General features: G+C 41.8%; 1 protein-coding gene across 1 annotated transcript; it reads right to left on the minus strand.

The window, feature by feature from the left end:
• Nucleotides 1–543: 543 nt before the first annotated feature.
• Nucleotides 544–13,303, minus strand: LOC142742251 (uncharacterized). Its single transcript, XM_075851811.1, has 5 exons — nucleotides 13,145–13,303; nucleotides 7,726–7,831; nucleotides 7,498–7,604; nucleotides 4,652–4,824; nucleotides 544–3,550 (listed from the first exon to the last, which is right to left on the minus strand). Exons 1-5 carry the CDS (start codon nucleotides 13,248–13,250, stop codon nucleotides 3,275–3,277), a joined length of 768 nt encoding a protein of 255 aa, XP_075707926.1. The 5' UTR covers nucleotides 13,251–13,303; the 3' UTR covers nucleotides 544–3,274.
• Between the last annotated feature and the right edge of the window lie 768 nt (nucleotides 13,304–14,071).

The following is a 14,071-nucleotide window of genomic DNA, read 5'->3' on the forward strand; positions in this document are numbered from 1 at the left end:
TACCGATCTAGTGTTTACTACACTGGGTAATGGGTGCTGCATAAAAAAATAGCATAAATTATACACTAGATTAATAAACTAGCTATAGGGCTGCAGACCTGTTTCTGCAATCTCTACAAATGGAGGCGATCCTTGCAGAACAGATGTGATGATCGTGAATGTCACAATTTTCTTTGTGCTGATAATCACAGATTGAAGTCTAACCTCTGGCCTGTATTGCAGAAATAGGAGCCAAAAACCCATCAATTTGGCATGAGCTCAGCACCATTAGCAGAAAACTTCTCTAAAGCCCCTGACAAACAGATGCAGTCATTTAAGTTTGCATTATCCCATCTTCTCCATTTTTAGCCTTTAGTACAATTGATGTAAATCATTTACCACATGTGCATCAGAAGAAAATGCCAACAGGCTTTAACTGTCCATTTAGATGAATTGAAATATTTAGTACAGGAGTGTTAGAGAGAACAGCCAAATCCAACTAGATTTATACGCATTGCTTAAAGAGCATATTCCCTACAATCAAAACACGGCTGCAAATTAAAGTAATTCTCGTGTCACTTTATATTTTATTAAGCTTTCTGCTGGGTTTCCAAAGATGGCAACCATTACAGGGTCCATAGAGGATGTCAGACAGCTGTCCACAGACCTTGATTATAGGGGTTATTCATAACTCCGTGTGGTAGCTGTATATATTAAGAATAGGGATCAGACCCCATCTTGTTTTTTGGCCCATAGTGAAGACCCAGTACACATGAAAATTGCAGGTGGTCATGGATAAAATGTCACCCCAGCGAGCAGTGATTGGCTGTCCTAATACGGTTATGCTATGGACGACACATCATCTCGCGAGATTGTATACAGACAGCAGTGAAGGACTGAGCAGACCAATTGCTTGAAAATGGGGCAGAGTTTGTAAGTTATTGTAATAGTTTTCTATACCGTTTTTAGCCAATATTCTACTTTTTTGTAAATCCCAGAAAACCCCTTTTAATCCATTTGCTCCTATTCTACGACACTGCCTCTATAAATGTCAGTCTGTATCTTCAGGAAGCTGCGCAGCCCTTGATCATTTAATTTCTTGACCCAATAATTAGATCAGGTTGTAAAATAAGATTTGTGTACATGTAGGGAGTGACCTGCTCCTCAGAATACATAGACCCTCTATAGCTGCACATTATGGACCAGTAGGCACACCCTGTGCCCCATATGGCCCCTGTATTCTCCCCCAAAAGTAATGCGTTTAGGGGAGAATACCTGTGTAATACAACAGCTGACGCTGCATGCCACGATTTTGTTTTCGCACAGATTTATATGAAAAAACAAAAGTGCCTCTGTAGAACACCAGAGGTGCATGGAGCTACAGTATGGACCCATATTAGCAGTCTATAGGCTCCATACTACTGAGAAGTGCAACAGATCTTTAATACAGCAGCGCATGAGACCTAAGGGTATGTTCACACGCTAGCTGTCATTTACGTGTGAAAAGGCAGACTGTTTTCAAGAGAAAACAGCTGCCTCGTTTCACACGTAAATGCTCCTCGCATTTTGCGAGCCGTCTGAGACGCTCGTAAATCTTGAGCTATGCTTCATTGAGTTCAATGAAGAACAGCTCAAATTACGTGACAAAGAAGTGCCCTGCACTTCTTTGCCGAGGCAGTCCATTTACGCGTCGTCGTTTGACAGATGTCAAACGACGACGCGTAAATTACAGGTCTGCACAATACGTCAGCAAACCCATTCAAATGAATGGGCAGATGTTTGCCGACGTATTGCAGCCCTATTTTCAGGCGTAAAACGAGGCATAATACGCCTCGTTTATGTCTGAAAATAGGTCGTGTGAACCCAGCCTAAGGCAGTTTTCAGACCGCTGTAATATGGGCGCATATGGTGATCTAAGCTGTTTCAGTATAACTGCGGGAGGCCCAGGTAATGTGACAGTAATACAGACATTAGAATGCGCCCAATATTACGAACATCGAAAAGCAGCCTTAGTATCAGTTCGCAATGATAAGAACGTTAATCTGCAAGAATGTATAATTTGCCATAAATAATGTAAAAGACTTGACTTCCGGTACGGCACAATGGGTCAGGCTTTACCACAGCACTTAAAGTGTAGCTAAACGTTTGACAAATGTCTGACATGTCAGTGTTTGAATTGGTGGGGGTCCAAGCACTGAGACCCCCACCAATTGATAGAACAAAGCAGCTGCTTCGTGTCTTTTCGGCTTTTTTGGGAAATAAATGTATCTGTGTGCGGACTCAATAGAAAGTCTATGAGCCCGTACTCCGATACGGAGAAAGCCGAACAGACACAAAGCGGCTGCTTCGTTCTAGCGATTGGTGGGGGTCTCAGTGCTCGGACCCCCACCAATCCAAACTTCTGACAAGTCAGAAGTTTGTCAAACGTTTAGCTACACTTTAAAGCATTCAAAATCCATGAATGTACATAGTCTTCATTGCATAGATCACTGTTCCATTATCTTCATTAGATTTTTCTCCTGACAGATGTTTTGCCCCCAGCACACTAGGAGTTGTTATGCCATTGATTCACGATACGGACACACGTTCCTTCACAAGTATACAGCATCAATAGCTAACTCACTACCTAGATACAAAACGAGGACATGGTATCCTTTACTCTCCTATACTCATAGTTCGAATTCCTTAAAAAGTTCTTCAAACATTTTATACACAATGAAGGTTGCTTGTGTGGGAACTTTTTTTACAAATATTTGATGCTGCAATGCAAAAAGCATATTGTAATATTTTGTGGAGCACATAGCACAATGTAGATAAGGACCATATACAAACAAACACTGTGATAGCTCATTTCTCATTACTTGGTTAGGTTTTTTGCACAGCATATTTGGGGAAGGAGAAATTGACCACCAATCCAAGGAGGAATTTAAATTTCCACTTGAGATAATCTGACTACAGATTATACCTGGGAGGGGAGGGGGAGGCCTGGCCAAAGTTTGAATGTTTTTCAGTCATTCTGGTATGATTTACTTGCCCAAATGTCATATTGATGTCCAGACCAAAACTGCAATGCATCTAAGGGTTGATAAGATTTTCAAGTGGAACTGTCAGTATTAGTCAATGGCTTTATTATATATATATATATATATATATATATAGATATAGATAGATAGAACATGTAAAAAAGCGGTGAGATGGAGAAGCAGACACCCCCAGAAATGTTTTTCGATATATAGACATTGTGTATAAAAACAGATTGAAACAACAATATCTGGATCTCCTTTGGTGGCAGAGGTTAGAGTTTCAATGGCCAGAGAACAGGTGTTTGCTGGATGTAGCTCTTATATGCTGGATCCTCTCCCCATCTTTTCATTGCCTGACTCTCAAGAAAGGGAACACCACTTACATAATTGAGCAGGAACCACACAAATATTGGGGATATAACACTTAGGTACTGATAACCACTCAGCACAGACGAGGCAGAAAGAAACAGCCCGCTCCAAAGCAGGATCTCTCCCAGGTAGTTTGGATGACGACTGTATGCCCACACACCAGTTTGGATAAATTTACCCTATGGAATTAAAAATAACAATGTCATGTTACTTCAGTTGCAGTTTAAATATGCAGATATTTATTACAGGGGTTACCCCAAAAAACATTTATCACCCTTCCACAGGATAGGTGATAAATGTATGACCGTTGGGAACCTCTACCGCTGAAACCCCCACGATCACTAGAACAGGGGTCCTGAACTCGCATACCCCCCTTAATGTACGATCGCAGTGAGGAGCTTGAATGAAGCGGAGGACAAGCATGTACCCAGCCACTCCATTCACAGTCTATGGGACTGACGGTGACAGCCGGGACACAGCGGTTTCTTGTCAGCCCCATGGATATATGCCCATGGCTGTTGAGTGGGCAGGCTTTTAGCGGTGTAAAGTCAGAGCTGTGCTGTGAGCCAATCAGATGTCTCCCCTGCTGCCCTACCTCCCCTATCACCGCATTCGTCTCATACAGATGCAGAGAGACTAACAGGATTCCTCCCTCTTTCCCTCTCACAGCAGGAGTCTTACACAGCCACTTAGGGACAGATACTGCTGCAGCATCCCCCTACTCTATGTCTAGTATCTACAAGAGGTTTCAAGATGTGAAAAAGGCCATTTTCTCCTAGTACAATTTATTACAAAGCTTCCACATATACCACTACTTCTAATGATAGGTATGCTTTAAAGGCTAGATAAACGAGGATTGATTAATACAATTATCTCCGCTTCCTAAATTAAGTTTGGACTCCGCAAAACCAATTGTTATATGGGAGTTGCACAACATGAGCATCTGTATATCACAGGTGAAGCAGCAGATCCCCTCTCCACTGCTCGAGTGCCTGTATCTTCACTGCTACTTGTTTTAGCGAAGTCGTCTTGTAATACTTTACTTCAAGCAGTATCTATAATTCATGATTGCTTTTTTATATCACTCCTAATTACATATCTATGGCTGCATAATTCACTTTTATAGTTAACTATATAACTAAGGAGAATATACTGAATATCAATAAGTGGTCAGTGCAGCTTTGCATAGAAATCTACAACCTACAAATATACGTATAGAATAAAAAGGGTCATCAGTCAAGGATGAACACGCGGAGCCAGGACTACAAAACAACACTCACTGCATTATCAGGGTCAGCTTTAAAACTCCACTTCTGCTGATCTGCAACCGCTTGTATGAGAAATCCAACAGCCCACAAAGTCCAGCCCAAGTAGTCAGTCAATCCCAATGGCTTGTTTCTTTTCTCAAGGTTTAACATTAAAGATGGAAGTAATGTTACAAATAGCCATATGCCTGGGGAAGAATAAACAGACATATCAGATATTGGATTATGTGAAGAATTTATGAAAATGTATGTACTTGTGATGTCACTAAAGACTCCTATTCCTGTCATCCACACTTTAGGTCTAAAGATCACAAAACACTATACTATAGTCAAATTAGGATTTCATGGCATGCTCCAAATACATTATACGTTTCTATACCTATCATGACAGTTTTGAAAAGTGTCTGAAAAAAGGAGCTCATTTAAGATGTGTATATATTTGGTGTATATACTGATGCTCTGCCCGGGGACTTCAGCGTTAGGAAACCCCTGAAGTCACTGACCATATATGGACCGTGAAGTCGGCAGCAGTACTGGAGTCCCCGAGCAGAGCATCAGCTGATGCTCTGCTCGAAAACTCCAGCAATAGGAAATACCTGAAGTCACTGACCACATGTCAGGAGCAGTGTTGTAGTCCCGAGCAAAGCGCTAGCTGATGCTCTGCTCGGGGACACCAGCAATAGGCAATGTGACAGCCCCTTCGGTCATGCCATTGATAACACGCCGACATGAACAGCACAGGAAGCAAGCCCTCAGTCACGTGGGGCCGTGTCGATGTTAGAAAAGCTCCCGGACTTCCAGAAACAGTTCACCGGGTTTGTACTGCACAATTTAATACCGAATTTTAAATTAAAGTACATTAGTAAGAGATTTCTTTTTACATAAAAATATTAATGCAATGCAATTTTTGGCCCCCGGATAACCCCTTTAACACTATTGATAAATCTCACATGTTCAATTACATTTATTTCTCTTTCATTTGGTATCAGTTTGCCTGTGTTCCACTAGGTTTTTTTTTTTTTTTCACAGAAACAATAGCGTAGTCGGCTACGCTATTGTTTTCGTAAAAAAAAAAACGGCAACCTAGCGGAACTAAGGAAAACGGATACCAAATGAAAAAGAAAAAAAATCCATGGAAATCAATGATAATGCAAACAGTAGTGATAGTTTCCGTTTGGCTTTCCGTTCATCTGCTCCTCTGACGGAAAGGTTGAACAGAACAGATGAAGGAAGCCGGTGCTGATGTGAACACACCCTTAGTAGGTTTGTGAAGGGTAGTCTATTTAATGGGGTTATCAGGCAGCATGTCCCTAGCAACTTGTCTACCAAGAGCCAGGTCTTCTGTTCAGTGGTGTTTCTGCATTGTGCTGAAGGACGAGAAATGAGGCTTAAATGGAAGTACATTTTTTAACTAGAGCGCCATTTTGGTTTTCTTTTAATCTAATTATGTCCAAAATTTGTTGCTGATCAATTTCTTAATATATCTTCGTAGCAGTCGGACCTCCATTTTGTTTCATACAGATCGGTAAATCTCAGACATATAGTTAAAGAAGTTCTCTAGTGATCTTTTTCCTTTTATTAAAAAGCCAAAATGTTTAATGATGTGGATATTACCTTGATTTATTGTTCCTTTTTATGTTAAAAATCTGGATTCTATGGCTTCCGTTGGATCACATGACAGCACGGTGACCCCTGTGATTTACTGGCCTTTCTGTTCTAAGAAGGGGTCACCATGTCACAGCACGACCCACTTCTTGTTGCATGGAACAGATGGGTGAGATTAATTTGCGTAACGCTACAAGAGGGAACACTGCCTGCACAGAAGAGGAGACGATGCTACAAAGCCCAGAATTCAAGGAGTTACTGGAAACAAAAATACTCCTGGAATCAGATAATTGATTGGACTCCAAGTGTGATTTCCAGTTTCTGATCATCTTGGCTAACAAAAAAGTGCTTCTTTAAATAAGAACATTCAAGTTGCCGGCAGCCTCCGCTAGTGGAAGCTTAGAACCTTACTGCATAAAACGGTACGCAGTAAGCTCCCTCTAGTGGTGGCTGCAGGCAGTTAGAATTTCATCATTTCACTATATGCCTAAGCTGATTTGGAGATCAGTATCAGAAAGTCGACTACTACAAAGAATTAATCAGCAGAGAATATTGGAAGTAGTGTTAAAAGATAGACATTCATCTTGAGTCGTGCCTTTCTCGATCTCTTGCAGCCATATTGAAAAAGGTGGTCGAAATTGTTGAGAAGTGAAGTAAAAATATGGACCAGAAAACTCAGAATTACGCCTGAAAAAACACCCCTAGTACGCCTACAAACATCTGCCCATTGCTTTCAATGGGTTTTACGGTGTTCTGTTCCCACGAGCCTTAATTGTACGCGTCGCTGTCAAAATACGGAGCGTAAAATGAAGGCTCGTCAAAAGAAGTGCAGGACACTTCTTGGGACGTTTTTGGAGCCATTTTTCATAGACTATTGAAAACAGCTCCAAAAACGCAGCGAAAAACGTGAGTTGCTAAAAAATAGCTGAAAATGAGGAGCGATTTTCCCTTGAAAACAGCTCCATATTTTCAGACGTTTTTGGTCACTGCGTGTGAACATACCCTTACTGTGTTTCCTAAATATGAGCAGTGAGAAAGGTGCTTGCTACCTCTTTATTATATACATATGCTCAAATAGGGTATATGGAGAGGGGTTATCTACTGCAGACAACAGTTTTAACCAATAAACGTCCAGTCACTGGTGAACCGGCCACCTCGAAAAGCCCCTTCCCATGCCCCAACCTAACGCAAAAACATAATTATCTATGAGAACAATATTCCACTAATTTCATGTATATTGATATCTTTGTACTCACCTTGCAGTGTCCAATATACTAAAAACGTTCCTGGATTATCTCGCACTTTATTAAATCTCCTGTCATGGCCATCTCGAAGAATTCGTAGGAACAAAAATGTACCAAGACTAAATAAAGAAAGAGCAAATTATTGGTGTTTATTTATGCAAAATAGCTCTCCTCAATAAGGAAGAAAACTGTCTCTAGTGCCACCTATAGGTGACTTATTTTTTTAATATGTGCACTTACCGTACTCCCCATACTGTGATCAGGCCAGTCTGGACTTGCTGGCGAAAATACTTTGTTCCTGTCCATCGGAGGCTAAGATGTGACAGGAGTATAAATGTTCCACTACCTATTTAGAAAGTTCCAACAATTAGCCATACAAAAGAAAAAAGGAAAACACCTTTATACCTAAACACTAATATATATATATATATATATATATATATATATATATATATATATATAAAAACATATAAACATTTGCAAGCCAACATATGTGAGGGAGAAACTACCCTGTATCCTTTAAAAAGAAAGTCATCTGTAATTCATGAACTTGATTATATATTTTTTTAATGTAGCGATTGTCTATTTTTAAAAACTTCCCCGGGTGGCGGCCACATTGGAAACACAGACGTCTTTCCTGAATTGTCGGTATAGACAGTGCAGCAGGAGGTGTGCGCTTTATGGCAGCTGGAATGGATGAGAGTCAATTGATAGAGAAATGTCATAGATTATTACAGTCTCCAGGAAGTGATGAGTGCAGCCCCTCCGTCAAAGACCAGGGTGAGAGCTCTATCCTTGCGTATAGTGTAAGGCTACATTCACAGGAGCGTGACAGATTTACACGCGCAAAGAACGCGCGTAAATCTGGTCCGTGTGCGTTGCTTTATTGCATCTGTGCTTTGTGAGGGACATCATGCACTCGCAAAGCACTTTTTTTTTTAAATGGAATTGATGCGCAAATCACGCGCAGCACACAAATGTGCATCCATGTGCTGTGCGTGGTTTTCACTCCTGCATGTGTGAATGGCCCCATCTAAATCAATGGGTCCGTGTGCTGTGAGTGATTTCCATGCACAGCACATGGACGAGATTCACATTCGTGTGAATGGGCCCTAAAGTGTTACTATCCTGCCATACGTAGGCATCCAGTAATACAATAGAGCTGTCATTATCCACCTGCCAATGATAATGAGATGACTCAACTTATGCTGTCCCCATCTATACAGCAAAGCTGACAAGTGATCTAGAGTGAACAGGAAATATTAGCTTTTTGTAACTGCTCTAGTGTCAAGTGTGAAAGCTGAAATATTTCAAGGTTTTTTTTTATGTCACAAAGTATAGTCACATAAAGAACAATAAAAAAAAAAAGCACCACCAAAATAAAGTATGTACTCCGCTATTGATTCCGTCGTTAAAACGGAAACCTGCCGGAATGGTGACAAACGGAAACCATTAGCGATGTTTCCGTCACCATTGATATCAATGGTGACTGAAACGGAAGCTGTGGTTTCACTTTCCGTTGCGGGGTTCACCCGACGGAAACTTCCGACAGAACCCGGAACGGAAAGCGAACGGTGATGTGAACAGGCCCTAACAGTGGACCAATACTGCTGCTCAGTGTTCAAAGTCCTATTTTCAGATGAAAGTAAATTTTCAATTTCATTGTGAAATCTCGGTCCCAGAGTCTGGATAAAGAGTGGAGAGGCATCAATCCAAGTTGCTTGGGGTCCAGTGTGAAGTTTCTACAGTCAGTGATGGTTTGGGGAGCCGTGTCATTGCCTTTTTCTCAGACTGTGAGTATTTACTGTGTCATGTACAATCAGCGCAAGATAACTGGGTGGTGGTTGGGTGACCCAGGTTTTTAGCTCTAGAAGGCCTGAATAGGGGTTGGAGATCCCAGGTTTCGGGCCTCCTATAGCAGCCCCATGGATGATATAGCCATGGTGTGGCTTGGGGGTCCCACTATGATGTGGGGGAGATGTGCCTAGCATATATTGTTGGACTCATCCTTCCTGGGGACAAAATACCCATCTGTTGGGACCTTGGCGATATACTCGGTCACTAATATGGTCCCTCGTCATTTATGACAGTGTTAAAACACAGTAGGGGTCTTTAATTGATAGCTTTCCCCACTGTATTCCCAAATTTACTGATTGGTACAAGGATGGTGTCAGACACTTGTATGTATACATATGAGGGTAGAGGTTTTGGTATGCCCATGATATGCCCATGATAATAATAATCCCATGTATTGAAAGAATATGGGCATTTATTCCCTGAAACAATATGGCATCATGGGGATATGTATCCTAAGTTGTCATGAGCTGGATTTTAGAGTGTGTGACGTAATATAAGAACCACCACGCATTGGCGAGACTTTTTTAATCTCCCGATATCCTGTGCGTTCCAACTGACTCGGATCACATGGTTGGGTGTACCCAATGAACAGTCTTGTTCAGTGGACATGCGCAGTGCAGCGGCAAGAACGCCGCCATGCACTGTATACATCCCATGCGGGGTCCAGCTTGTCATGCGGAATGGTGAGCGCTATGCGTGTTTTCTTAATGAGGCACTTAACAAGTTTTGGAGTTTTAATAACTTATGTTCTTAGAACACATGAAAATTTGGAATATGACACATTGCACTTTATTATTATACGGTTTACAGGTTTACTTGATACATTACCTGTTGAGATTGTACCGTGATACTGGTTTTTTAGATAATTGATCACTTCTATTGTAAGGCTGGGTTCACACGACCTATTTTCAGACGTATACGAGGCGTTTTTTGCCTCGTTTTACGTCTGAAAATACGTCTCAAATACGTTGTCAAACATCTGCCCATTACTTTCTATGGGTATAACGCTGTATTGTTCCCACGACGCGTAATTTTACGCGTCGTACGGCAATTACGACGCGTAAAATTACGCCTCATAAAAAGAAGAGCAGGACACGTCTTTGGACGTTTTTGGAGCTGTTTTCTCATAGACTCCAATGAAAACAGCTCCAAAAACGGACGTAAAAAACGCAGCGGAAACGGCGCGAAAAACGAAGCGAAAAATGCGAGTTGCTCAAAAAACGTCTGAAAATCAGGGGCTGCTTTCCCTTGAAAACAGCTCTGTATTTTCAGAAGTTTTTGGTCACTACGTGTGCACATACCCTTACTGAGCTCTCTGCTCCTGTACACAGTGGGGTTTTTATTGCTTGAATAAACTCTCATTGAGAGAGAAACGCTGCTGCTATTTGATGTTCTGGTGAATAAAGTCCTTTATACCTGAGTGCTGCTTCCCTGCTCATCGATAGATAGATAGATAGATAGATAGATAGATAGATAGATAGATAGATAGATAGATAGATAGATAGATAGATAGATAGATAGATAGATAGATAGATAGATTTTTTTTTTTTTATGTCTGCTGTATGTCTGCAGTCATGGGTGTTCTTGCACCTGCATACATTTTGTATCATTTAGTTGGAATGTGCTGTTCAATTTTTGTTGTGTTTATGGTATCCATATATGTGGGGTTAGTGACTGCCTCCACTTGTTGTTCTTGCACTCCTCCCACTCTGCCCTGGGTGATTTTAATCAGTTCAATGCTGGATCCTACCATCCCCAGGTATATATGTAGGCTTAGTCCCAGTTCTGGGTGTATGTGCAGCGTAGGTTCCCACCTTACAGAGGTCGCCTTGTCGCGGCAGGTGGGCTAACACTTTTTGATCAAAATGTGCACTAAGAACCTCCCTATTTGTAGGTAGATTTAGCTTTAGTGCATATCTATTTATATTTAGTGGTTTAGGTGGCATTAGTGTTGCAGGGTGCTGTCACCATTTTTTTTATATCTGATAGATAGATAGATAGATAGATAGATTTAAAAAAAAGTTACACAAAAAGTGTTTTTTTTCACATTTTTAGGGCGGATTTACACGAACGTGATATACGTCCGTGCAACCCGCGTGGCTTTCACGCGGGTCGCACGGACCTATACAAGTCTATGGGGCAGTGCAGACTGTCCGTGAGTTTTGCGCAGCATGAGTCCGCTGCGTAAAACTCACGACAGGTCCTATATTGCAGTGTTTTTCGCGCATCACACACCCATTGAAGTCAATGGGTGCTTGAAAATCACGCGCAGCACACGGAAGCACTTCCGTGGGACGCGCGTTATTCGCGCAACAGCAGAAAAAGAATGAATGTAAAGAGAAAAGCACCACGTGCTTTTCTGTTTACAAACATCCAAACGGAGTGTCATAATGATGGCGGCTGCACGAAAAGCACACAGCCGCGCATACATATGAACATGACACACGCGCAAAACGCACACATTCGTGTAAATCCGCCCTTAGTGAGTCGTCTGCTGATAATAAAAATTAAAAACATGGAAATAATTAAACTGATGTAGAAAATGAAAGCCCCATAAGTCTTGTAAAAAGAAACGAAGTAAAAATATTTATGGGGATGCATCGCAATGACTATGGATAAGTATGGTTTCTTTGTACTTGACAGCTCCGTGTGTCATGTTCATGTGGATGCGCGGCCGCGTGGTTTTCGCGCAGCCGCCATCATTATGACACTCCGTTTGGAAACAGAAAAGCACGTGGTGCTTTTCTGTTTACATTCATTCTTTTACAGCCGCTGCGCGAATAACGCGCGTCCCACGGAAGTGCTTCCGTGTGACAAGCGTGATTTTCACGCACCCATTGACTTCAATGGGTGCGTGATGAGCAAAAAACGCACAAAGAACGGACATGTCGTGACTTTTACGCAGCGGACTCACGCTGCGTAAAAATCACGCAACTGTCTGTACGGCCCCATAAACTAATATAGGTCCGTGCGACGCACCTGAAAATCACGCGCGTTGCACGGACGTATATCACGTTCGTCTGAATAAGCCCTTATCCGTATAGGCTGCAGCAGTCACATGGGATGCAACGTCATCCCTGGAGGCCAAGCTGGACGCAGAACCAGAGAGATCTGGGCTAAGTATAGACTTTAGTATAGATTTTCTGAGTTGCGATTATTGTGGCAGAAACTGCAACATCTGGTATTTTTTTGCAGGTTTTACCTCCTCATTGAATTCAATGGGGAAAACCCGCGACACAAAACCAGCGATTCCGCAGCATACATGGATATGCTGTGGATTTAAAAAACGCACTGCAGGTCAATTTATGAACATTTTTTCGGTGGGTTTTTTACGCAGTGTGTGGATGAGATCTATTCAGATCTCATCCACTTGCTGCTACTGTATTATGCTGCAGATTTTCCACAAAGAAATCAGTTTCGGATAATTTGAAGTATTTACGCTACGTGTGGACGGTGACACAACCTCAAAACACAGATGAGCTGCGAACTCCTGCACATGCGCGATAAACTTTATGTAACTTTAACAAACTCCGCCTTTGGTTGCTAGGTTACGCGAAAGCGTTAGTCACGTGATCAGTGCCCTGGCAGCCATAGCTATTCAGGTTAAGTAATGGCAATGTATATAATGCGTTACGACCGAAGAAGTGGGGGCACCGGAGATCAGGCGGAGACTGCCGCGTTATTGTGGATCTATAGACGTGCGGGGAAAAGACTGTTGGTTAGAAGAATGTGCCGGCGCCGAGTGCGGGTAATGATGAGTAATAGGAGACAGCAGCCTTGTGCCCGGGACGTGTGCGCTTACCTGCCAGGTCAAAGAACTTCTCAGTGCGGAGCACAGCTGCTACAGCCCATAGGATCCACTGGATCGCCAGGCTCAGAACCAGAGAGAGAGACAAGGCTTGCAGCATGGCTGGGAGAGATCAGCACAGTGTAGCCTGCTTCTGAACTGACCAATCACCGCTCCCCTGCTGCTGAACTGACCAATCACCGCTCTTCTTATATGCAGCTCAACCACTTTCTAGCGTTTATTACATAAAACTTTCTCATTAGTTTCCACTTCAGACAATATTCACACTGCAGTAATGTAATACCGCAGAGAATATCACCACATATCGCCATGAAGAACATGACGGTGGTCCTGAAACTGTCAGTCATAATACTGGTGGTCACTTATTACAATCTAGGAGCGATATAGAAGTGAATGACACAATTTCCACATCTTCCATTCACTAAATCTGCGGGGCTCCCGGGGGTCAGTTATGACGGATTCTATTGATATGTAACAATTTTTACACCATTAATTTGACAGCAGTGAATCCTCTGCTAAATCTGCATGTTTTACATGTGGATTTTAATGCGGATTTGCTGCGGAGTTCACCCTCTGCGGTCCAATCCATGGCGTACAAATGATGCCCCGTGTGAAAACACTTTAAATGGTTATTTCTGTTTCAGCTAATAAAGTTTATTCTTCCTTAGCAAATAAAAGTTATTCTTTGTATAATGAATAGTTATACAATTTTCCATTATATTTTCTGTATTAATTCCTCATGGTTTTCAAGATCTTTGCTTGCTGTCATTCAATAAGAAACTTCATTAATTTCTTCCAGTGGATAAAAATCCGCCCTGGTCATGTGATAGAAACACAAAGGAAACAATAAAGGTTCCAATTGAATGACAGCAAGCAAAGATCTTGAATTGATACAGAAACTATATGGGAACACAGGATAGG

This window comes from Rhinoderma darwinii, chromosome 2 (genome assembly GCF_050947455.1).
Source record: "Rhinoderma darwinii isolate aRhiDar2 chromosome 2, aRhiDar2.hap1, whole genome shotgun sequence".
NCBI lineage: Eukaryota > Metazoa > Chordata > Amphibia > Anura > Rhinodermatidae > Rhinoderma > Rhinoderma darwinii.